The 27,688-nt window shown below is 37.2% G+C and overlaps 1 protein-coding gene across 8 annotated transcripts in view; it reads right to left on the reverse strand.

Moving 5' to 3' along the window:
• TASP1 (taspase 1) overlaps window positions 1–27,688 on the reverse strand; it is a 282,614-nt gene that overhangs the window by 222,946 nt on the left and 31,980 nt on the right. For 7 of the 8 annotated variants that reach the window (XR_008517075.2, XM_054542027.2, XM_054542026.2 and 4 more), the window contains one exon: window positions 8,953–9,073. Coding sequence is in view for 7 of the 8 variants with exons in the window: in XM_063720673.1 (XP_063576743.1) it covers window positions 8,953–9,073 (121 nt within the window). In the remaining variant the exon portion in view is untranslated. Of the gene's footprint in view, window positions 1–8,952; window positions 9,074–12,455; window positions 12,545–27,688 lie in introns of those variants that run through there. The other variant, XM_054542028.2, reaches the window with a different exon arrangement.

Raw genomic sequence — 27,688 nt, forward strand, 5'->3', positions numbered from 1 at the left:
AGATGTGATGATTCAATATTGTAAAGACATTCATCTTTTCCAAGTTAACTTATAAATCCAAATCTTTAATCCAACTTATAAATCCAATTTATAACTTTATATTGTTTATAAATTAACAATTTGTTATAAATTTATAAGTTATAACTTATAATGTATAAGTTATAAATTGGATTTATAAGTTATAAGTTACAACTTATACATTTATAACACAACTTATAAATCCAATTTATAACTTATAAATCCAATTCTCCATCAAAACTTCAAAAGGATTTCCATGATACATGAGAAGCTGACTCTTAATCAGGAAAATAAAACTTTGAAAAAGAAAAATGAAGAGTTATTTACCCTGCAAGATATCATTTTTTTATTTGAAGCTATTCTAATTAAAAAACAGTGGTTTGAGTACAAAATAAACAAATGTCAATGAAATAGAATAAAGCTAAAGTTCAGAAACAAACCCTTTTGAATTTAGGTATTTAATATTTCAAATCAGTAGGAAAAGGATGAACTACACATAAGAGGGAGAAAGAACATAGAGGTAAAAGCCTAGGAGTCAGACTACTTTGTAACTGTTCCAGTTAATCAGTTTATTGCTTCTCAGCTACAAATTCACCCTTTATCGCCTGATGTGTGAAAATGGATATGGGCCCTCTAAGTATGTTTCCTTTGCCAGCTAGCACAATACGTAAGCTTTGTCAGTAGAGGACACTAAAGAAACACTGTAGGAGGAAAGTGTATCTTGCTCACCAGGCTTCACTTCTAGCCAATGTGGTACTCTCCTGTGCTAAGTGCCCACAGGGAGCAGCTTTCTCCAGCATTTGAACACCACGTTTTCTCCAGCTCCTGATTTGTGCCACAGCAGCATAGCTGAGAGCTCCAGAAAGAATGAGACCATACTCTAGTTCAGGTCATCGATCCCCACACCCACTCCTCAGCCCCACAGGCACACATAGCAAGTGTTCCACGGGGTGCCTGCGTAGTGAGCCAAAGCCCAATCTTTATCCTGCCCAAGGGAGGTTTAATTCTCACAGCATCTTGACCTCTGTGTGCCCACCTACCAGCCTGAGCTTGCCTCTGCCTCACAGGATTGATCCTACTCACACAATGACTGTAGACCAGCTCTGGCCTGGGTAACCCAGCAACTTCTCTGCCATACAGTGAATGATAGCCACACCTTCTTCAATGAAGTCCAAACGTACTTCCAAACATGTTCCTCTTCGGGTATTCTCTCTCTGCCCTAGGATACATTTTTGAGTTCTCGTCCCATGTTTATAGAGTTACTCTTCAATCACTGCTTAATAATTCTTTATATTAAACTTCTATTTAAACTATGGTATGGTTTCTGTCTTCTAGTTTTACCCAGACTAATACAACGTCCTTGGACAAACTACTCAATCTCTCTTGTGTCTCAGTTTCCTCATCTGTAAAACATAGACCTCATGAGAGTGTTGTGAGAACTAAATGATTTAAAAGCATAGGCCTCATAACAGTATTACATAGGATAAAAGCATAGACCTCATAACAGTATTACATAGGATAAAAGCATAGGCCTCATAACAGTATTACATAGGATAAAAGCATAGGCCTCATAATGGTATTACATAGGATAAAAGCATAGGCCTCATAACAGTATTACATAGGATAAAAGCATAGGCCTCATAATGGTATTACATAGGATAAAAGCATAGGCCTCATAATGGTATTACATAGGATAAAAGCATAGACCTCATAATGGTATTACATAGGATAAAAGCATAGGCCTCATAACAGTATTACATAGGATAAAAGCATAGACCTCATAACAGTATTACATAGGATAAAAGCATAGGCCTCATAACAGTATTACATAGGATAAAAGCATAGGCCTCATAATGGTATTACATAGGATAAAAGCATAGGCCTCATAATGGTATTACATAGGATAAAAGCATAGGCCTCATAACAGTATTACATAGGATAAAAGCATAGGCCTCATAATGGTATTACATAGGATAAAAGCATAGGCCTCATAACAGTATTACATAGGATAAAAGCATAGACCTCATAATGGTATTACATAGGATAAAAGCATAGGCCTCATAATGGTATTACATAGGATAAAAGCATAGACCTCATAATGGTATTACATAGGATAAAAGCATAGGCCTCATAACAGTATTACATAGGATAAAAGCATAGGCCTCATAATGGTATTACATAGGATAAAAGCATAGGCCTCATAATGGTATTACATAGGATAAAAGCATAGACCTCATAATGGTATTACATAGGATAAAAGCATAGACCTCATAATGGTATTACATAGGATAAAAGCATAGGCCTCATAATGGTATTACATAGGATAAAAGCATAGACCTCATAATGGTATTACATAGGATAAAAGCATAGACCTCATAATGGTATTACATAGGATAAAAGCATAGACCTCATAATGGTATTACATAGGATAAAAGCATAGGCCTCATAATGGTATTACATAGGATAAAAGCATAGGCCTCATAATGGTATTACATAGGATAAAAGCATAGGCCTCATAACAGTATTACATAGGATAAAAGCATAGGCCTCATAACAGTATTACATAGGATAAAAGCATAGGCCTCATAAGGGTATTACATAGGATAAAAGCATAGACCTCATAAGGGTATTACATAGGATAAAAGCATAGGCCTCATAACGGTATTACATAGGATAAAAGCATAGACCTCATAAGGGTATTACATAGGATAAAAGCATAGGCCTCATAACAGTATTACATAGGATAAAAGCATAGGCCTCATAATGGTATTACATAGGATAAAAGCATAGGCCTCATAATGGTATTACATAGGATAAAAGCATAGACCTCATAATGGTATTACATAGGATAAAAGCATAGACCTCATAATGGTATTACATAGGATAAAAGCATAGGCCTCATAATGGTATTACATAGGATAAAAGCATAGACCTCATAATGGTATTACATAGGATAAAAGCATAGACCTCATAATGGTATTACATAGGATAAAAGCATAGACCTCATAATGGTATTACATAGGATAAAAGCATAGGCCTCATAATGGTATTACATAGGATAAAAGCATAGGCCTCATAATGGTATTACATAGGATAAAAGCATAGGCCTCATAACAGTATTACATAGGATAAAAGCATAGGCCTCATAACAGTATTACATAGGATAAAAGCATAGGCCTCATAAGGGTATTACATAGGATAAAAGCATAGACCTCATAAGGGTATTACATAGGATAAAAGCATAGGCCTCATAAGGGTATTACATAGGATAAAAGCATAGACCTCATAAGGGTATTACATAGGATAAAAGCATAGGCCTCATAACGGTATTACATAGGATAAAAGCATAGGCCTCATAACGGTATTACATAGGATAAAAGCATAGGCCTCATAATGGTATTACATAGGATAAAAGCATAGACCTCATAATGGTATTACATAGGATAAAAGCATAGGCCTCATAATGGTATTACATAGGATAAAAGCATAGGCCTCATAATGGTATTACATAGGATAAAAGCATAGGCCTCATAACAGTATTACATAGGATAAAAGCATAGGCCTCATAACAGTATTACATAGGATAAAAGCATAGACCTCATAATGGTATTACATAGGATAAAAGCATAGGCCTCATAACGGTATTACATAGGATAAAAGCATAGACCTCATAATGGTATTACATAGGATAAAAGCATAGGCCTCATAATGGTATTACATAGGATAAAAGCATAGGCCTCATAATGGTATTACATAGGATAAAAGCATAGGCCTCATAACGGTATTACATAGGATAAAAGCATAGGCCTCATAACAGTATTACATAGGATAAAAGCATAGACCTCATAACAGTATTACATAGGATAAAAGCATAGGCCTCATAACGGTATTACATAGGATAAAAGCATAGACCTCATAACAGTATTACATAGGATAAAAGCATAGGCCTCATAACAGTATTACATAGGATAAAAGCATAGGCCTCATAACAGTATTACATAGGATAAAAGCATAGGCCTCATAATGGTATTACATAGGATAAAAGCATAGGCCTCATAATGGTATTACATAGGATAAAAGCATAGGCCTCATAATGGTATTACATAGGATAAAAGCATAGGCCTCATAATGGTATTACATAGGATAAAAGCATAGGCCTCATAAGGGTATTACATAGGATAAAAGCATAGGCCTCATAACAGTATTACATAGGATAAAAGCATAGGCCTCATAACGGTATTACATAGGATAAAAGCATAGACCTCATAACGGTATTACATAGGATAAAAGCATAGGCCTCATAACGGTATTACATAGGATAAAAGCATAGGCCTCATAAGGGTATTACATAGGATAAAAGCATAGGCCTCATAATGGTATTACATAGGATAAAAGCATAGGCCTCATAAGGGTATTACATAGGATAAAAGCATAGACCTCATAATGGTATTACATAGGATAAAAGCATAGACCTCATAATGGTATTACATAGGATAAAAGCATAGGCCTCATAATGGTATTACATAGGATAAAAGCATAGGCCTCATAAGGGTATTACATAGGATAAAAGCATAGACCTCATAATGGTATTACATAGGATAAAAGCATAGACCTCATAATGGTATTACATAGGATAAAAGCATAGGCCTCATAATGGTATTACATAGGATAAAAGCATAGGCCTCATAACAGTATTACATAGGATAAAAGCATAGGCCTCATAATGGTATTACATAGGATAAAAGCATAGGCCTCATAACAGTATTACATAGGATAAAAGCATAGACCTCATAATGGTATTACATAGGATAAAAGCATAGGCCTCATAACAGTATTACATAGGATAAAAGCATAGACCTCATAAGGGTATTACATAGGATAAAAGCATAGGCCTCATAATGGTATTACATAGGATAAAAGCATAGGCCTCATAATGGTATTACATAGGATAAAAGCATAGGCCTCATAACAGTATTACATAGGATAAAAGCATAGACCTCATAATGGTATTACATAGGATAAAAGCATAGACCTCATAATGGTATTACATAGGATAAAAGCATAGACCTCATAATGGTATTACATAGGATAAAAGCATAGACCTCATAATGGTATTACATAGGATAAAAGCATAGGCCTCATAACAGTATTACATAGGATAAAAGCATAGGCCTCATAATGGTATTACATAGGATAAAAGCATAGGCCTCATAACAGTATTACATAGGATAAAAGCATAGGCCTCATAATGGTATTACATAGGATAAAAGCATAGGCCTCATAATGGTATTACATAGGATAAAAGCATAGACCTCATAATGGTATTACATAGGATAAAAGCATAGGCCTCATAATGGTATTACATAGGATAAAAGCATAGGCCTCATAATGGTATTACATAGGATAAAAGCATAGGCCTCATAACAGTATTACATAGGATAAAAGCATAGGCCTCATAAGGGTATTGTGAGAACTAAATGATTTAAAATATGTAAACCACTGGGCTGGATGCGGTGGCTCACGCCTGCAATCTCAGCACTTTAGGAGGCTGGTGGGTGGATCATCTGAGGTCAGGAGTTCAAGACCAGCTTAGCCGGCATGGTGAAACCCATCTCTACTAAAAATATAAAAATTAGCCAGGCGTGGTGGCACACACCTGTTATCCCAGTTACTCAGGAGGCTGAGGCAGGAGAATCACTTGAACCCAGGAGGCAGAGGTTGCAGTGAGCCAAGATCGCACCACTGCACTCCAACCTCGGCCAACATCCAAAGCGAGACTCCATCTCAAAAATAAACAAATAAATAAATATGTAAACCACTGTAGAACAATGCCTACGGTATTACTGTCATTTAATAAACTGTACTTATTGTTATTCAATTAACTACGTAGGAACAATTTGCAGTCATTTCAGAAAAAAAATGCATTCAAGAGGTAAATGAAAAATAAACTATACATATGTTAGAAGAAAATACAAGTAAATTGTGCTTATAAATTATGAGAGACTTTAAGAAATACAAAATACAAAAGCCACAAAAGAGAAAGTAGTAAGTCTGACAAACAAAAATGTTTAATTCCAATATGATTAAGGACATAAAAACAGAGTTAAAAGGCAAGCCACACAAGAGGTATGAACAGCTAGTACACAGAGAAATGCTAATGGCCTTCAAACACACAAAATTTTATTAAATACCAATAAAACTTCATAATAAGAGAAATTAAAATTAAAACTAATTGAACCACGCTTTCTTAACTACCACAAAAAAGAAAGGATATAAAAGATCAGAACAAATAAATAACCAAATTGACCTAAGTGACACACACAGAGCACTGTACTCAACAACTCCAGAATACATATTCTTTTGAAGTTCACAGGGAAATTTACCAAAACACACCATAATCTGGCCCATACAGCAAGTCTCTAAAAGCTTCAAGGGATTGGTATCATACATAGTATATTCTCTGGCCACAGTGGAATTAAACTAGAAATCAATAAAGAAAGCTAACTAAAATGTCTTCAGGCAAATAAATTTGACAACTTATATGAAATAGACAAATTCCTAGAAAAACGCACATGAAAAATAAAATATAATCATATAAATGTTAAAAATATTGAATACTACTTTTTAAAACTTCCCACAAAGAAAACCCCATTAATTTGAAATAATTTATGAATTCCTTCAAACAATTAAAAAGAAATTATTCCAATCATATACAAACCTTTTCAAAGAATGGGGAAAAAAAAAGTCCCCAATTCATTTTTGAAAGCAGCCATAACAGGGTACAGAAATAAATTACCACACAGTCACCTAATTTCCCAACACAATTCTGTGAGGAAAAGACTTCCTTTCAATAGAGGGCAATGGACCATTTGGATATCCATATGAGGAAAAAATAAATAAATGTTGACCCCTATGTTACATATACAAAAATTAATCTGAGCTTGATAAGAAAGCTAAACGTGAAGGATAAAAACAATAAAATTACAGAAAGAAAAGAATGAAGATTATCTTCATAACTTTGAACAGGCAAAAACTTCTTAAAATACAAAGAGTTAATCACAAAAGAAAAGGTTGCTAACTTAAACTTCACTAAAATCAGAAACTTCTATTCATCAAAAAACACCATTAAGAGACTGCAAAGGCAAACCACAGACTGGGAGAAGATATCCATAATACATGTATCTTACAAAGGATTTGTATGTAAAATATTTAAAATACTCCAACAAATCAATAAAAGATATAATCAAATAAAAATCTGCAAAAGATGCAAATATGCACTTCTCAACAAGGCTATCTAAATGGTCAATAAGCATATGAAAAGGCTCTTATAAGTCACTAGGGACACTCAAATTGAATACCACTACACACATAAGTCACTGGGGACACTCAATAATACCACTACACACATATCAAAATGGCTGAATTTTAAAAACAATTAACAATACCAAAAATTGGCAAGGATGCAGAGTAACTGAAAAGCTCCTACACTGCTAGTGGGAGTATAAATTGCAACAATTAATTTTGAAAACCGGCAGTATCTATTAAAACAAAATATATATGTATATGTACCTAAAGAAGTACATATGTGGCCAGGCACGGTGGCTCACGCCTATAATCCCAGCACTTTGGGAGGCTGAGGCCAGCAGATCACTTGAGGTCAGGAGTTCAAGACCAGCCTGGCCAACATGGTGAAACCCTGTTTCTACTAAAAATGCAAAAATTAGCCAGGCACTGTGGTCGGTGCCTGTAATCCCAGCTACTTGGGAGGCTGAGGAAGAAGAATCAATTGAACCCAGGAGGCAGAGGTTGCAGTGAGCCGAGATTGCACCACTGCACTCCAGGCTGGGTAACAGAATGAGACTCCATCTCAAAAAAAAAAAAAAAACAGAAGTACATATGTCTACCAAAAGACATGTAAAATAATATTCACTGAAGCTTTACTCAAAAAAGTAAAAAGCTAGAAATTTCATATGCCCATTAAGAGGAGAGTAAATACAGAAGTTATGGTATATCCATTCAATGAAATACTACTAAGTGGTAAAAAATAAAATACTACTGACACAAAACATGGATCCATCTCACAGGCATAACATTAAGCAAAAGAAAACAGACACGGAAGTGTCCGATTCCACTCATGTAAATTTTTGGAACAGGCAAATTAATCTATGGTACCCAAAGTTAGCATGGGGGAGGAGAGCACAAGAAGTATGGACCAAGGAGAAGCATAAAGGGTCCTTCTGAGATTATGAAAATGTTCTACATTTTGACATGGAAATGTTTAATGTCTTGATCTAGGTGGTGGCTTATATGGTGTCTACATCTAAAAATTCATGAAGCTGTACACATAAAATACATACTTCGTGTATATTTTGCTTTAATAAATGAATTATAAAACATGAGACATATCTTTTATGTACTGATGTGGAAAAAATCTCCAAAAGATTATATTTAAATCTAAAAAGTTTGTAATAATTAACACATTTATTTTTTAAGAAAACAAATACAGGCACAAAATAAAACTGTGTTTCTATTACATAAAAATATAGATAAAAGCATTGGATTTTTACTGGTTAAACCCCACGGGGAAAGGAAATGAGAAAGAAAAGATTTGGAGGATCAAAGGTAAATTTTATTTATATTACCTGAAATTTTTTACAACAAAAAATATAGTGTGTATTTCAAATTGTAAAATTAATATTCTAAATCAAGTCTTAAATGTCTTTAATCTCTTCAAGGGATACAGGAGAATGATCAAATTCAAACCAAAAACTACTTATAACTAAGACTGTATGTTTTAAATTCAATTAAAAAAGAACATTTGTTTTAAACACTATTCCAAGCAGAAATGGTGAAAAAGACTGTAACCATCTTTAGAATGCATAAAATGGTCACGCGCATGATTTTCCAAAGATAGTAGGTCATAATGCCACATACCACTCAGCGCTCCAACTGCTCCAAAATTTAAGGATTTTCCGTCCATTATGCTGGCATCACACTCAATTTCACCTAACAGATTTAGATTAGATCCCATTCCTGCGTTTGTAAAAGGAGAATCCTAAAAGACAAAAACAAAAATTAAAATATCATTAGTCTTAAAAAAAGTATTAATGCCAATCCTTCATGAAATTTTCTAAAAACTAGAAGGTGAGAGAATACTTCCCAACACATCGTATGATGCCAATACCACCCTGATGTTAAAAACATGACAAAGATATCAGCAGCAAAGTACAGATCAATATACTGTGTAAATATTGACCAAAAAAATCATCAAAGAAATACCAGCAAAACAAATCCAGCAAAATATAAAAGGGATGGTATATCACAAACAAGAGGAAAGTAAGATTGGTTAATATCTGAAAATCAATGTAATATCCTGTATTAATAAAATACAGGGAAAAAAACATGATTGTATCAAAAAAAAAAAACACAGAAAAAAGGCATCTGACAAAATCCAACACCCTTTCATGGGAAAAACAGAAAACTAGATAAGGGAACTTCTTAACTTGACAAAGGGGATCAATGAAAAGGCCAGGCCAGGCACAGTGGCTCACACCTGTAATCCCAACACTTTGGGAGGCTGAGGTGGGAGGATCACTTGAGCCTAGCTGTTCAAGACCACTCTGGGCAACACAGTGAGACACCATCTATACAAAAAAATTTAAAACTTAGCCAGGTGTGGTGGTATGCATCTGTGGTGCCAGCTGCTCAGGAGGCTGAGGTTGGAGATCACTGAAGCCTAGGAGATTGAGGCTCCAACAAACCATAATTACGCCAAAAAAAAAAGTCCAGAGTTAACATTATAATTAATGGTGAAAGACTGGATGCCTTCCCCTAAGATCAGGAACAAGACAAGGATATCCACTCTCAGTACCTATTCACCAATATACTGTACAATCTAACCTGACAATTAGACAAAAAGAAAAAGAAAGAAAGAAAGAAAGAGAGAAAGAAAGAAAGAAAGAGAGAAAGAAAAGGAAGGAAGGAAGGAAGGAAGGTAGGTAGCTAGGTAGGTAGGTAGGTCGGTCGGTCTAGATTGGAAAGGAAGAAGTAAAATTGTCTGTTTCAAGATAACATGATCCTGTATGTAGAAAATCCTAAAGAATCCACTAAAAAAAAATTAGAATTAATAAGTTTAGGAAGGTTGCAGGATATGAGATTAATATGCAAAAATCAATTGGATTTTTATATATTAGCGATAAACAATCTAAAAATGAAATCAAGAAAATCTCACAATAACATCAAAAACAAAAAAACAGAAACACATTTTTAAAAGAAGTATAAGACTTGTATGCTAAAAACCGTAAAACACACTGAAAAAATTTTTAATTCAATACCTAAATAGGTGGAAAAACATTCTATGTACGTGGACCAGAAGGCTTAATGTTGTTACAATGGCAATACTCCCCAAATCAGTCTAATTCAAAATAATCCTTTATCAAATCCTAGCTACTTTTTCTGGCAGAAACTGACAGGCTGATCCTAAAATTCATATGGAAATGCAAGAGACCCAGAATAACCAAAACAATCTTGAAAAGAATCGAACTGAAGGACTCATACTTCTAGGTTTTATAACTTACTACAAAACTACAGTAATCAAGACAGTGTAATATAGACATATAGCTAAGGATAGATATATAAATTGATATAATACAATTGAGAATCCAGAAATAATACACCCTTATAATCAATTCAACAAGGTTGCCACAACAATTCAATAAAGAAGGTATAGTCTTTTGTGGGTTTGTTTTTTGTTTTTTGTTTTTTTTTTGAGATGGAGACTTGCTCTGTTGCGCAGGCTGGAGTGCAGTGGTGTGATCTCGGCTCACTGCAAGCTCCGCCTCCTGGGTTCACGCCATGCTCCTGCCTCAGCCTCTTGAGTAGGTGGGACTACAGGCACCCACTACCATGCCCGGCTAATTTTTTGTATTTTTATTAGAGACAGGGTTTTCACCATGTTAGCCAGGATGGTCTCGATCTCCTGACCTCATGATCCACTCGCCTCGGCCTCCCAAAGTGCTGGGATTACAGGCATGAGCCACCGTGCCTGGCCAGAAGGTATAGTCTTTTCAGTAAATGGTACTGGGACAATTAGATATCCATATGTAAGAAAATGAAGTTGGACCCCTATCTCACACCATGTATAAAAATTAACTCAAAGTGGACCAAAGGTCTATATGTAAGAGCTAAAACTACCTAACTCTTCAAAGAAAACATAACAACAAATGTTCATAACCTTGAATAACAAAATAGCTTCAGATTTGACAGCAAAAATACAAACAACCAAAGAAAAAACTAGGTAAATAGGACTTCATCAAAATTTAAAACTTTTATTTCAAAGGACACCAAAAAGAAAATAGGGGGGAAAAAACATAAAATGGAAAAAAAAATTGCAAGCCATGGATCTAATAAGGGATTTATATCCAGAATATATATTTAAAAAAATTCTACAACTCTAAAACAAAAAGATGACACAATTTAAAAATGGGAAAAGAATATGAATTAACATTTCTCCAAATAAGATATATAAATCAACAGCAAGCACATGAAAAGATGTTCATGCCATTGCACTCCAGCCTGGGCAATAAGGTGAGACCCTGTCTCTAAAAAATAAATAGATAAAAATCAATTCTAAAAATAGAAAAATGTGGCCAGGCATGGCAGCTCACACCTGTAATCCCAGCACTTTGGGAGGCCAAGGCAGGCAGATCACTTGAGGCCAGGAGTTCGAAACAGGCCTGGCCAACATGGTGAGACCCTGTCTCTACTAACAATACAAAAATCAGCCAGGCATGGTGGTGGGCATCTGTAATCGCAGCTACTCAGGAGGCTGAGGCACGAGAATCACTTGAACCCAGGAGGCAGAGGTTGTAGTGAGCCAAGATCTTGCACCACTGCACTCCAGCCTGGGTGACAGGGCGAGACTCTGTCTCAAAAAAAGAAAAAGAAAAATGTTCAACATCTTTTGTCATCAGGAAAAGGCAAATCAAAACCCACAACAAAATACTACTTCAAACCCACAAGGATGGCTATAATCATACAGATAACAACACATGTTGGGAAGGATGTACGGAAATGCAAGTAAGCAGAATAATACGGCCCACAACCAGAAGAAATATCAAATAATAACAAACGCAGAAATTACAACAATTACTGAATTAGCAAACAATTTTAATGTTAGCTAACAATGTTAAACTCGATCATATAAACATACTCTATATGTTCAGGTAGGTATGTGAAAGCATTAGCAAAAGAAGGAAAGAAAAAACAACTGTAAAAATTTTTGACCAGGCACAGCAGCTCACACCTGTAATCCCAGCACTTTGGGAGGCCAAGGCGGGAGGATTACAGGGTCAGGCGTTTGAGACTAGACTGGCCAACATGGTGAAACCCCGTCTCTACTAAAAATACAAAAATCAGCTGGACATGGTGGTGCTCACCTGTAATCTCAGCTACTCAGGAGGCTGAGGCAAGAGAATCACTTGAACCCGGGAGGTGGAGGTTGCAGTGAGCAGAGATCATGCCACTGCACTCCATCCTGGGTAACAGAGCGACACACTGTCTCAAAAAAAAAAAAAAAAAAAAATTAAATTTTTAGAGACGAAATAGACAATAATTTAAGGTAAAGGCACTTTGAAAATTGTTAACAGTAAATTTGGCACTGCAGAAGAAAATAGCAATAAACATAATAATATAGCAATAGAAATTATCCAAATAAATGACAAAGTGAAAAAAATACTAAGAAAAGGAAAAAGAAGAAAAAGAAAAGGAGGAAAAGAAAGAAAAAAACAGTACTGGAGAAGAATGGGAAATATCAAATGATCCAACATGCATGTAACTGGAGTCCCAAATAAAAGTAGAAAAATGGATGAACAATAAAAATACCAGCCAAAAATTATCCAAACTTAATAAACACTATGAACATACAAATCCAAGAAGCTCAACAATCCCCAAATAAAAGAAATATGAATAAAAATACAACAGAGTACATCATAATCAAAATGCTGAACACCAGTAATAAAATCTTAAGAGCAACAAGAGCAAAAAGACACATGTGAAAATGAACAAAAATATTAAAGCAGATTTCTGGTCAGAAACAATGCAAGACAGAAGACAATGGAGTAATCTCTTTAAAGAACTAAGAGAGGAAACAAACTAAAAACTGAGAAAACTACAAAATGTCTTCATTAAGTAAAGGCAAAATAAAGACTTCTTCAGACACACAAAAATTGGGATAATTTTTCACCAGGAAACCTACACTATAAGTAATGTTAAAGGATATTCTACAGGCCAAACAAAAGACACCACATGTAAATCTACGATATGCAAAAGAATGAAAGTGATTAATACTCTAAATAAGTGGGAAGATATAGAGAACTTTTATCTCATTTTCAAAGTGTTTCAAATGATAATTGTTTAAAGCAAAAATACTAACAATGTATCATGGGGTTTATAACATATACAGGTGCAAACTATAGGGCACAAGTAGCACAAAGATTGTGAGGAATGAATGGAAGTGTACTGTTACAAGCTTCTGACATTATACACGATGGCCTATAATATTAATACAATTTGAAAGTAGACTATGATAATCCAAAAGTGTATTTTGCAAATGGTAGGGCAACTACTAAAAAAATAAAAGAAGTATAGCTACTAGGACAAAAGTGGAGAAAAAAATCGTTCATTTTTTTTAAATCCTCAAAAGATGGCATAAGAAGAAGAAATAAGAACAAAGTAGAGATGAAACGAATAGAAAATAACGAGATGATCGCTTTATATGCAGCCATATCAACAATTACATTAAATTCAGCTGGGCACGGAGGCGGGCACGGTGGCGCACACCTGTAATCCCAGCACTTTGGGAGGCCAAGGCAGGCGGATCACGAGGTCAGGAGTTCAAGACCAGCCTGGCCAACATGGTGAAACCCTGTCTCTACTAAAAGTAAAAAAATTAGCTGGGCATGGTGGCGGGCACCTGTAATCCCAGCTACTCGGGAGGCTGAGGCAGGAGAATCACTTGAAACCAGAAGGCAGAGGTCACAGTGAGCCGAGATAGCACCACTGTACTCCAGCTTGGTCAATGAAAGCGAAACTGTCTCAAAAAAAAAAAAAAGAAAAAAACATTATATTCAAATTGTCTAAGCACTTGAATTAGAGGCTCACTGACTGTCAGAAAACTTTACAAGAAACTGTACTTAATTATAAGAGCATAGATAGCTAAAAGTAAAAGCATATTAGAAGATATTACCAAAAATATATCAAAACATCCCTTCTCTCATTGCTCATTTTAGTGATGTCTGACTCTTCTTTTACATTCCTAATCAGTCTGGCTTGATGTTGATATATTTTATTAATCTTTTAAAGAACTAACTTAACTATTGGTTTGGTTGACTTTCTGTTTTCTATTTCATTGATTTCTACTTTCATCTTTATAATTTTTTTTTCTTTTTGCATACTTTGGATATGACATGCTTCTCTTTTTCTAGTTTCTTAAAATGATAGGTTAAATAACTGATTTGAGATCTTCCTTCTTTTCTAATAAGCAATGAATGCTACAAATTTCTTCAGAATGAGGAACATCATCCCTCTTGAATATACATGCAAAAATCCTTAACAAAATATTAACAAATCTAATCCAGCAATATATAAAAAGAGCAATACATTATAGCCAAGTGAAATACATCCCAAACATACAACACTAGTCCAACATTAGAAAATCAATTAACAGACTAGGAAAAATCACATGATCATATCAATACTTGCTGCAAAAACATCCTAAAAAAATTCAGTATCCATTCATGATGTTAAAAACTCTCAGAAATCTAGGAATAGAAGAGAATTTCCTTAACTTAATTAACTTAAAAATGATAATACATCATAATAAAAGTAGCATTTATTCCAGAAATGCAAGGCTGATTAAACAGTTAAAAAAAAATCGCCTTCCATTCCATGATGGTCAAATAGGAACAGCTCCAGTCTGCAGCTCCCAGCGTGACCGATGCAGAAGACAAGTGATTTCTGCATTTCCAATTGAGGTACCTGGTTCATCTCACTGGGACTGGTTGGACAGTGGGTGGATGCCACAGAGGGCGAGCCGAAGAAGGGTGTGGCATCGCCTCACCCAGGAAGCACAAGGGGTCGGAGGATTTCCCTTTCCTACCTGAGGGAAGCCATGACAGACTGTGGCTGGAAAAACAGGACACTCCTGACCAAATACTGTGCTTTTCCCATGGTCTTAGCAGCCAGCAGACCAGAAGATTCTCTCCCATGCCTGGCTCGGCAGGTCCCACACCCATGGAGCCTTGCTCACTACTAGTGCAGCAGTCTGAGATCAACCTGCGAGGCTGCAGCCTGGTGTGGGGAGGGGCGTCCTCCATTGCTGAGGCTTGAATAGGTAAACGAAGTGGCTGGGAAGCTCGAACTGGGCGGAGGCCACCGCAGCTCAGCAAGGCCTACTGCCTCTATAGACTCCACCTCTGTGGCGAGGGCATAGCTGAACAAAAGGCAGCAGAAACTTCTGCAGACTTAAACGTCCTTGTCTGATAGCTCCGAAGAGAGCAGTGGTTCTCCCAGCATCGCATTTCAGCTCTGAGAACGGACAGACTGCCTCCTCAAGTGGGTCTCTGAGCCCCGTGTAGCCTAACTGGGAGACACCTCCCAGTAGGGGCTGACAGACACCTCATACAGGCAGGTGCCCCTCTGAGATGTAGCTTCCAGAGAAAGGATCAGGTAGCAATATTTGCCATTCTGTAATATTTGCTGTTCTGCAGCCTCTGCTGGTGATACCCAGGCAAACAGTGTCTGGAGTGGACCTCTAGCAAATTCCAACAGATCTGCAGCTGAGGGACATGACTGTTAGCAGGAAAACTAACTAACAGAAAGAAATAGCATCAACATCAACAAAAAGGACATCCACACCAAAACCTGATCTGTAGGTCACCAACATCAAAGACCAAAAGTAGACGAAACCACAAAGATGAGGAGAAACCAGAGCAGAAAAACTGAATATTCTAAAAACCAGAGCGCCTCTTCTCCCAAGGACCACAGCTCTTCGCCAGCAATGGAACAAAGCTGGATGGAGAATGACTTTGAGGAGATGACAGAAGTAGGCTTCAGAAGGTCGGTAATAACAAACTTCTCCAAGCTAAAGGAGCATGTTCTAACCCATCGCAAGAAGCTAAAAACCTTGAAAAAAGGTTAGACAAATGGCTAACTAGAATAAACAGTTTAGAAAAGACCTTAAATGACCTGATGGAGCTGAAAACCACGGCATGAGAACTTTGTGACACATGCACACGCTTCAATAGCTGATTCGATCAAGTGGAAAAAAGGATATCAGTGATTGAAGATCAAATTAATGAAATAAAGTGAGAAGACAAGAATAGAGAAAAAAGAGTAAAAAGAAATAAACAAAGCCTTCAAGAAATATGGGACTATGTGAAAAGACCAAATCTACGTCTGATTGGTATACCTCAAAGTGACAGGGAGAATGGAACCAACTTGGAAAACACTCTTCAGGATATTATCCAGGAGAACTTCCCCAACCTAGCAAGGCAGGCCAACATTCAAATCCAGGAAATACAGAGAACACCACAAAGATACTCCTCGAGAAGAGCAACTCCAAGACACATAATTGTCAGATTCACCATGGTTGAAACGAAGGAAAAAATGTTAAGGGCAGCCAGAAAGAAATGTCGGGTTACCCACAAAGGGACGCCCATCAGACTAACAGCTGCTCTCTTGGCAGAAACCCTACAAGCCAGAGGAGAGTGGGGGCCAATATTCAACATTCTTAAAGAAAAGAATTTTCAATTCAGAATTTCATATCCAGCCAAACTAAGCTTCCTAAGTGAAGGAGAAATAAAATCCTTTACAGACAAGCAAATGCTGACAGATTGTGTCACCACCAGGCCTGCCTTACAAGAACTCCTGAAGGAAGCACTAAACATGGAAAGGAACAACCGGTACCAGCCACCACAAAAACATGCCAAATTGTAAAGACCATCAATTCTATGAAGAAACTGTATCAATTAATGGCAAAATAACCAGCTAACATCATAATGACAGGATCAAATTCACACATAACAATATTAACCTTAAATGTAAATGGGCTAAACGCCCCAACTAAAAGACACAGACTGGCAAATTGGATAAAGAGTCAAGACCCATCAGTGTGCTGTATTCAGGAAACCCATCTCACGTTCAGAGACACACATAGGCTCAAAATAAAGGGGTGGAGGAAGATCTAACAAGCAAATGGAAAGCAAAAAAAAAGCAGGGGTTGCAATCCTAGTCTCTGATAAAACAGACTTTAAACCAACAAAGATCAAAAGAGACAAAGAAGGCCATTACATCATGGTAAACGGATCAATTCAACAAAAAGAGCTAACTATCCTAAATATATATGCACCAAACACAGGAGCACCCAGATTCATAAAGTCCTGAGAGACCTAAAAAGAGATTTAGACTCCCACACAATAATAATGGGAGACATTAACATCCCACTGTCAATATTAGACAGATCAACGAGACAGAAGGTTAACAAGGATATCCAGGGCTTGAACTCAACTCTGCACCAAGCAGACCTAATAGACACCTACAGAAGTCTCCACCCCAAATCAACAGAATATACATTCTTCCCAGCACCACATCGCACTTATTCTAAAATTGACCACATAATTGGAAGTAAAGCACTCCTCAGCAAATGTAAAAGAACAGAAATCACAACAAACTGTCTCTCAGACCACAGTGCAATCAAATTAGAACTCAGGATTAAGAAACTCACTCAAAACCCCACAACTGCCGGGCACAGTCGCTCACGCCTGTAATCCCAGCACTTTGGGAGGCCAAGGAGGGCAGATCACCTGAGGTCGGGAGTTTGAGACCAGCCTGACCAACATGGAGAAACCCCGTCTCTACTAAAAATACAAAAAAACTATAATAAAAAATTATAGGCGCATGCCTATAATCCCACATACTCGGGAGGTTGAGGCAGGAGAATTGCTTGAACCCGGGAGGCGGAGGTTGCAGTGAGCCAAGATCACACCATTGCACTCCAGCCTGGGCAACAAGAGTGAAACTCAGTAAAAAAAAACAAACAAACAAACAAACAAACAAAAAAACCACACAACTACATGGAAATTGAACAACCTGCTCCTGAATGACTACCGGGTAAATAACGAAATGAAGGCAGAAATAAAGATGTTCTTTGAAACCAATGAGAACAAAGACACAACATACCAGAATCTCTGGGATGCATTCAAAGCAGTGTGTACACGGAAATTTATAGCACTAAATGCCCACAAGAGAAAACAGGAAAGATCTAAAATCAACACCTTAATATCACAATTAAAAGAACTAGAGAAGCAAGAGCAAACAAATTCAAAAGCTAGCAGAAGGCAAAAAATAACTAAGTTTAGAGCAGAATTGAAGGAGACAGAGATGCAAAAAACCCTCCACAAAAATCAATGAATCCAGGAGCTGGTTTTTTGAAAAGATCAACAAAATAGATGGACTGCTAGCAACACTAATAAAGAAGAAAAGAGAGAAGAATCAAATAGACGCAATAAAAAATGATAAAGGAGACATCACTACCAATCCCACAGAAATACAAACTACCATCAGAGAATACTATAAACAACTCTATGCAAATAAATCAGAAAATCTAGAAGAAATGGATAAATTCCTGGACACACACACCCTCCCAAAACTAAACCAGGAAGAAGTTGAATCTCTGAATAGACGAATAACAGGCTCGGAAATTGAGGCAATAATTAATAGCCTACCAACCAAAAAAAGTCCAGGTCAGACAGATTCACAGCCGAGTTCTACCAGAGGTATAAAGAGGAGCTGGTATCATTCCTTTGGAAACTATTCCAATCAATAGAAAAAGAGAGAATCCTTCCTAGGTTCATTTTATGAGGCCAGCATCATCCTTATACCAAAGCCTGGCAGAGACACAACAGAAAAAGAGGATTTTAGACCAATATCCTTGTTGAACATCGATGCAAAAATCCTCAACAAAATACTGGCAAACCAAATCTAGCAGCACATCAAAAAGCTTATCCATCACAATCAAGTCGGCTTCATCCCTGGGATGCAAGGCTGGTTCAACATACGCAAATCAATAAACATAATTCATCACATAAATAGAACCAACAACAAAAACTATATGATTATCTCAACAGATGCAGAAAAGGCCTTCGACAAAATTCAACAGCCTTCGTGCTAAAAACTCTCAATAAACTAGGTACTGATGGAACGTATCTCAAAATAATAAGAGCTATCTATGACAAACCCACAGCCAATATCATACTGGATGGGCAATAGCTGGAAGCATTGCCTTTGAAAACCAGCACAAGACAAAGATGCCCTCTCTCAGCACTCCTATTCAACATAGTGTTGGAAGTTCTGGCAAGGGCAATCAGGCAAGAGAAAGAAATAAAGGGTATTCAATTAGGAAAAGAGGAAGTCAAATTGTTCCTGTTTGCAGATGACATGATTGTATATTTAGAAAACCCCATCATCTCAGCCCAAAATCTCCTTAAGCTGATAAGCAACTTCAGCAAAGTCTCAGGATACAAAATCAATGTACAAAAATCACAAGCATTCCTATACAACAATAACAGACAAACAGAGAGCCAAATCATGAGGGAACTCCCATTCACGGTTGCTACAAAGAGAATAAAATACCTAGGAATCCAACTTACAAGGGATGTGAAGGACCTCTTCAAGGAGAACTACAAACCACTGCTCAACGAAATAAAAGACGACACAAACAAATGGAAGAACATTCCATGCTCATGGGTAGAAAGAATCAATATCATGAAAATGGCCATACTGCCCAAGGTAATTTATAGATTCAATGCCATCCCCATCAAGCTACCAATGACTTTCTTCACAGAATTGGAAAAAACTACTTTAAAGCTCATATGGAACCAAAAAAGAGCCTGCATTGCCAAGACAATCCTAAGCAAAAAGAACAAAGCTGGAGGCATCACGCTACCTGACTTCAAACTATACTACAAGGCTACAGTAACCAAAACAGCATAGTACTGGTACCAAAACAGATATATAGACCAATGGAACAGAACAGAGGCCTCAGAAATACCACTACACATCTACAACCATCTGATCTTTGACAAACCTGACAAAAACAAGCAATGGGGAAAGGATTCCCTATTTAATAAATGGTGCTGGGAAAACTGGCTAGCCATATGTAGAAAGCTGAAACTGGATCCCTTCCTTATACCTTATACAAAAATTAATTCAAGATGGATTAAGACTTAAATGTTAGACCTAAAACCATAAAAGCCCTAGAAGAAAACCTAGGCAATACCATTCAGGACACAAGCATGGGCAAGGACTTCATGACTAAAACACCAAAAGCAATCACAACAAAAGCCAAAATAGACAAATGAGATCTAATTAAACTAAAGAGCTTCTGCATGGCAAAAGAAACCACCATCAGAGTGAACAGGCAGCCTACAGAATGGGACAAAATTTTTGCAATCTACCCATCATCTGACAAAGGGCTAATATTCAGAATCTACAAAGAACTTAAACAAATTTACAAGAAAAAAACAACTCCATCAAAAAGTAGGCAAAGGATATGAACAGATACTTTTCAATAGAAGACATTTATGCAGCCAACAGACACATGAAAAAATGTTCATCATCACTGCTCATCAGAGAAATGAAAATCAAAATCACAATGAGATACCATCTCACACCAATTAGAATGGCGATCATTAAAAAGTCAGGAAACAACAGATGCTGGAGAGGATGTGGAGAAATAAGAACACTTTTACACTGTTGGTGGGAGTGTAAATTAGTTCAACCATTGTGAAAGACAATGTGGCGATTCCTCAAGGATCTAGAACTAGAAAGACCATTTGACCCAGCAATCCCATTACTGGGTATATGCCCAAAAGATTATAAATAATGCTACTATAAAGACACATGCACATGTATGTTTACTGCGGCACTATTCACAATAGCAAAGACTTGGAACCAACCCAAACATCCATCAATGATAGACTGGATTAAGAAAATATGGCACATATACACCATGGAATTCTATGCAGCCATACAAAAGGATGAGTTCATGTCCTTTGCAGGGACATGAAAGAAGCTGTAAACCATCATTCTCAGCAAACTATCACAAGGACAGAGTACCAAACACCACATGTTCTCACACATGGGTGGGAACTGAACAATGAAAACACTTGGACACAGGGCAGAGAACATCACACACCAGGGCCTGTCGGGCGGTGGGGGGCTAGGGGAGGGAGAGCATTAGGAGAAATACCTAAGGTAAATGACGAGTTGATGGGTGCAGCAAACCAACATGGCACATGTATAGCTATGTAACAAATCTGCACGTTGTGTACATGTACCCTAGAACTTAAAGTATAATTTTTAAAAAAATCAATGTAATTCACCATATTAAGAGAAAAAGGAAAAAACCATATGATCATCTCAGTAGATACAGATAAAGAGGCTAACTAAATCCAACATCCATTCATGATTTAAAAAAAAAAAAAAAAGATCCTGGAAAACAAGGAATAGAAGGGAACTTTCTCAACCTTCTCAACCACATAAAAACTTATTTATGAAAAACAAACAGTTATTCCCATATTTGTCTATATTTTAAAAACAAGCTAAGTGAACCACTGAGTTAGTAAGCTCGTAGGATATAAGATCAATATATAAACAAAAACTTTTTCTATATAGTAGTAACAAACTATTGGAAATTAAATGTTTTTAATACCAATTATCATAGCATCAAAACAGGAAATACTTGGGAATAAACATAATATATACAAGATCTGTACACTGGAAACCACAAAATGAGAGATATTTTTTAAATCCAATAAATGGAAAGAAATACTATGTTCATGAATTGGAAAATTCAATATTATTAAACTGATCAACAGGTTCAACACAATCCCAATATAAATTCCAGCAGTCTTTCTCTTCTTGTAAAGATTGTCAAGTCAGTTTTAAAATACTTATGCACATGCAAAGAAACTAGAATAGCAAAGAAATCTCTGGATAAGAAATTTAGGGACTCACATTGCCTGATTTCAAGATTTCAAGAGTGTGGTATTGACATAAATTTAGATATATAGATGAAAGAGATGGAATAGAGTCCAGAAATAGACACATAGAGAAATGGTCAATTTTTGCCAAAGGTGGCAAGGCAATTCAATGGAGAAAGAATAATATTTTCAAGAAACTGTACTAGAAAAATATACAAACGAAATAAAAGATATTTACCTCACACTAGAATTCAGGAAAAATTGTTTTTGAAAAGGACCATACACCTACATGTAGGGGTCAAAACTATAAACACCGTAAAAGAAAAAATAGGATAAAGTATTGTGACCTTACATTAGGCAAGTATTTCTTACACAGAAAAACATAAATTATACAAGAAAAAATAATTGAATTTTATCAATTACTTTACTGTTCAAAAGCAATTAAGAAAAAACAAGCCATTATACATATACATATGTGTATGTATATGCACACATACATACATATGTCGGTTAGTACAAAAACATGTATTTCCTTGCTCTGTCAGCTGAGACGCCCTATAAACAATGATACTCCAATGAGCACATCTAGCACCCAAGCTTTGGATTCCAATACTATTCTCCAATAAGGTAACCAGTATTCCTTGGAGAAATGGCTGATTCTAGGACTGAGGCAAGAAATGTACAAGGTAAGCCTGGCTGGGTGTAGTGGCTCACACCTGTAATCCCAACACTCTGGGAGGCCCAGACAGGAGAATCACTTGAGCTCAGGAGTTCGAGACCAGCCTGGGCAACATAGTGAAACTCCATCTCTAAAAAAAAAATACAAAAATTAGCCAGGTGTGATGGCAGGCACCTGTAGTCCCAGCTATTGAGAGGCTGAAGTGGGAGGATGGCTTGAGCCTGGGAGGCTGAGGTTGCAGTGAGCTGTGCTCATGCCACTGCACTCCACCAGCCTGGGCACAGTAAGACAGCAACTGTCTCAAAAAAAAAAAAAAAAATGAGCCTGGAGCATCTTATACTACCAGAAAGGAAGTGTTCAAAAATAAAAAAAAGAACTCATAATGATGGGGATATATCAAAGGGCCACAAGGGCCAACTGAAAGAGCTCCCAATGGTCAAAGCAGGAACAATTTGAGCAACAAAATAAATAAAGCAGTATTAGACTACAACTAAAAGGATAAAATATAAATATCCATGAGTCCATACTGATATAAATTCATTATTGAATGAATAAATACATAATAGGAGGAAAAAGAAAATTTTTGCTAAAGAATTCCAAAAATATTAGTTACTCCATGCTTCAGAAGGTGAAGCATAACTCCCCACTCCTTAAGTGTGAGGTATGTATACTGACTTCCTTCTGAAGAATACAGTATATGTGTAGAGGGAAAAAAGAATACCTTTACAGTGGAAAAACCCAGCAAACACTACACTGTGTAAGGCATGTGATAGAAGTCAACATTAACAGCAATAAGTCATGGTCATAATATGTACCCTTGATATCGTATGATGAGAATGACAATTTATCTCTAAGGTCTTCCACCTAAAAACCCATAACCCCATTCTTTTTTTTTTTTTTTTTTGAGACAGAGTCTCGCTCAGTCGCCCAGGTTGGAGTGCAGTGGCTCGATCTCCACTCACTGCAAGCTCCGCCTCCTGGGTTCACACCATTCTCCTGCCTCAGCCTCCCGAGCAGCTGGGACTACAGGCACCTGCCACCATGCCCAGCTAATTTTTTTGTATTTTTTTAGTAGAGACGGGGTTTCACTGTGTTAGCCAGGATGGTCGTGATCTCCTGACCTTGTGATCTGCCCTCCTCAGCCTCCCAAAGTGCCAGGATTACAGGCGTGAGCCACTGCACCTGGCCACACATAACCCCGTTCTAATCATGACAAAAACATCATACAAATCTCAATTAAGTGACACTCCACAAAACACTGGACTAGTACTCCTCAAACAGGTTATGGTCACAAAAAACAAGGAAAGTCTGAGAAACTGTCACAGCCAAGAGGAACCTAGAAACATGACAACTAAAAATGTAATGTGGTATCCTGGATGGAATCCTGGAAGAGAAAAAAGACATTAGGCAAAAACTAAGAAAATCTGAATGAAGTATGGATGTCAGTTAATAATGTATCAATATAGGTTCATTAATTATGACAAACGTACCTGCTAATTAAGATGCTAATTAGGGAAACTGGATATTAGCATATGAGAATTTTCTAAACCAGTGGTCCCCAACCTTTTTGGCACCACTGGGACCAGTTTCGTGGAAGACAATTTTTCCATGGATGGGGTGGGGAATGGTTTTAGAATGAAGCTGTTCCACCTCAGATCATCAGGCATTAGATTCTCATAAGGAGCATGCAACCTAGATCCCTCACATGCACAGTTCACAACAGGACTCCTGCTGCTATGAGAATCTAACGCCACCGCTGATCTGACAGGAAGCAGAGCTCAGGCGGTAATGCTCACTTGCCTGCCATTCCCCTCCTACTGTGTGGCCCAGTTCCTAACAGGCCACAGACTGATACCAGTCTGAGGCCCTAGGGTTACGGACCCCTGCTCTAAAATATCTTCACAATTGTTTTGTAAATCTTTAAACTGTTCTAAAATAAGTTTATTAAAGAAAAATGGGGCCAGGCATGCTGGCTCATGTCTGTAATCCCAGCACTTTGGGAGGCCGAGGCAGGTGGATCACCTGAGATCAGGAGTTCAAGACCAGCCTGGTCAACATGGTAAAATCCCATCTCTACTAAAAATACAAAAAACAGCTGAGCATCGTGGCATGCATCTGTAATCTCAGCTACTCTGGAGGCTGAGGCTAGAGAATCACTTGAACCCAGAGGGTGGAGGTTGCAGTGAGCTGAGATCATGCCACTGCACTCTAGCCTGGGAGATAAAGTAAGACTCCATCTCAAGAAAAAAAGAAAAAAGAAAAATGGGCCAGGCAGGGTGACTCACACCTGTAATCCTAACACTCTGGGAAGCCAAGGCAGGCAGACAGCTTGAATCCAGCAGTTCAAGACCAGCCTGAGAAAAATGATGAAACTCAGTCTCTACAAAAAAAAAATACAAAAATTTGCCAAGCATGGTGGTACACGCATGTAGTCCCAGCTACCCTGGAGGCTGAGGTGGGAGGATCGATTGAGCCTAGGAGGTGGAGGCTGCAGTGAGCCATGATCATGCCACCACTCTCCAGCTTGGGAAACACAACAAGATCCTGTCTCAAAAAAATAAAAATAAATAAGTTTATTAAAGAAAAATCAAACCACGGTCTGGGAGAAAATTTTTATAAAACATATTATCTCTTCAAGGACTTCTATCCAGAATTTATTTTTAAAAATCCATACATAACGCAGTAAGACAATCCAAAGTTTTTAAGGGGCAAACAGTTCTATATAGATTGCAAATAACACATGAAAACATGCCTAGCATCATTAGCCATAAAATGTCTCTTATTCACCAAACTCTATTCAAATTCCCCTGAACTACTTTTCAACTGGGCTAGACTTTTGGACTTCCATGTTTATCTCTGCACTGCCCAATTTTAATAAGAATCTTGCTAAATCAGTCTAACAAGATACTCCCACCCTTGACATCTGGTCACCCTCAATATTTAATCAGATTCCTCATTCTCCACCATCCCCCAAGTGACATCTGATCACTGTGGTCTGTCTCCAGCAAGAATTCTGTTAGGTCGATTTAGCTAGAATCTCCCCTTACCTGTGATGTTTCCTCTTAGTAATTTTCCATCCACTGACTCCAACCCAGTTTTTTAGCTATAAATTGTCACTTGTCCATGCTGTATTCAGAGTTGAACCCAATCTCTCTTCCTCACTGCCAAATCCCATAGCAGTTGATACGGTCTGGATGTTTTGTCTCCTTCAAATCTCATATTGAAATGTGACCTCCAATGTTGGAGGTGGGCCTAGTAGGAGGTATCTGGGTCATAGGGGCGGATACTTCATAGAACGGCTTGGTGCTGTTCTCACAGTAATTAGTAAGTTTTCACTGTATGAGTCCATGTGAGATCTGGTTGTTTAAAAGAGCCTGCCACCTCTTCCCTCTCTTTCTTGCTCCCTCTCTCACCATGTGATATACCAACTCCTCCTTTGTCTCCTACCGTTATTTTAAACTTCCTGAGGTCTCACCAGAAGCTGAGCTGATGCTGGTGTCATGCTTGTACAGCCTGCAGAGCCAAGAGCCAAATAAACCTCTTTTCTTTATAAATTATCCAGCCTCGGGTATTCCTTTATAGCAATGCAAAAGCAACTAATACAGCAGTGGTTCCTATCACAATAGTTCCTCCCTTGAATAAAGTCTGCCTTACCACCTTTCACACGGGTCATAAATAATTTTTTCATTAACAGTAGTCATTAGGGAAATGCAAATTAAAACCACCAGATACCATTATACAACCACTAAAATGACTAAAATTTAAAAGATTGACAAAACTAAGTATTGGCAAAACTGCAGATCTGTGGAAATCTGAATGAATTATATACGTTGCTAGTGAGAACACAAATGGCAAATTGTTTAGCAGTTTTCTTTAAAGTTAAGCATACACTCACCACAGACTCAGCAATTCTATTCCTAAGAATTTTATCTGTGAGAAATGAAAGCATATGTTCACATAAATTCACGTAAAGTCTACATAAAGACATACATATATATATATATATATATATATATATATATATATATATGTATGTTATACACCCAACAATATGGGTGAATCTCAAAAGCATTACGTGAGTTAAAGAAGCCAGTCACAAAAGATCACAAGTTGTATAATTCTATTTAGAATAAAATCTAGAAAAGACTGAACTATAGTGACAAAAAGCAGATAACAGTTGCCAGGGGCCACTGTGGATAGGTATGAGGGAAATTTGAGAGTAATGGAAATGTTATATATCATGATTGTACTGGTGGTTACACAATTGTATATATTTGTCAAAACTCATCAAATTGTACACTTTACATTGATCAGTTTTGTTGCATGTAAATTATACTCCAATAAAGCTGACAAAAAAGTAGTATACCTATTACCTGACATAAACTAATCAGCCTATATACTAACTTGCCTCTTATAAATAATAAAATCACTTTTGGAGGCTGAGACAGGAGGATCACTCAAGGTCAGCAGTTTGAGACCAGCCTGGGCACCACAGTAGGACCCTATCTCTCCAAAAAAATTTTTTTAAATAGCTGGGCACGGTGGTGCATGCCTGTAGTCCCAGCTGCTCGGGAGGGAGATCGGGGGACTGCTTGAGCTCAGGAGCTCTAAGCTGCAGTAAGCTATGATTGCACCACTGCGCTCCAGCCTGGGCAACAGAGTGAGACCTTTCTCTAAAAATAATAATAATAATAAATTTAAATAATTTAAAATAATATACATAAACTTTTTCAGTGGTCATCTGATCTTCTGATGGAACTCATTTTGCATAATTAATAATCATGTCCAGTAAGTAGCCAGTGATCCTTTTAAAATCTGTCAGACTCCGTCACTCCTCTGTTCATAAACCTACAATGGTTTCCTAGCGCACTTAGAATAAAATCCAAAGTCCTAATTTTCAACATTTACAAGGCCCTACATGATCTGACCCTTCCCTCCCTCTTCCAGCTTA

Source organism: Pongo abelii, chromosome 21 (genome assembly GCF_028885655.2).
Source record: "Pongo abelii isolate AG06213 chromosome 21, NHGRI_mPonAbe1-v2.0_pri, whole genome shotgun sequence".
Classification (NCBI taxonomy): Eukaryota; Metazoa; Chordata; class Mammalia; order Primates; family Hominidae; genus Pongo; species Pongo abelii.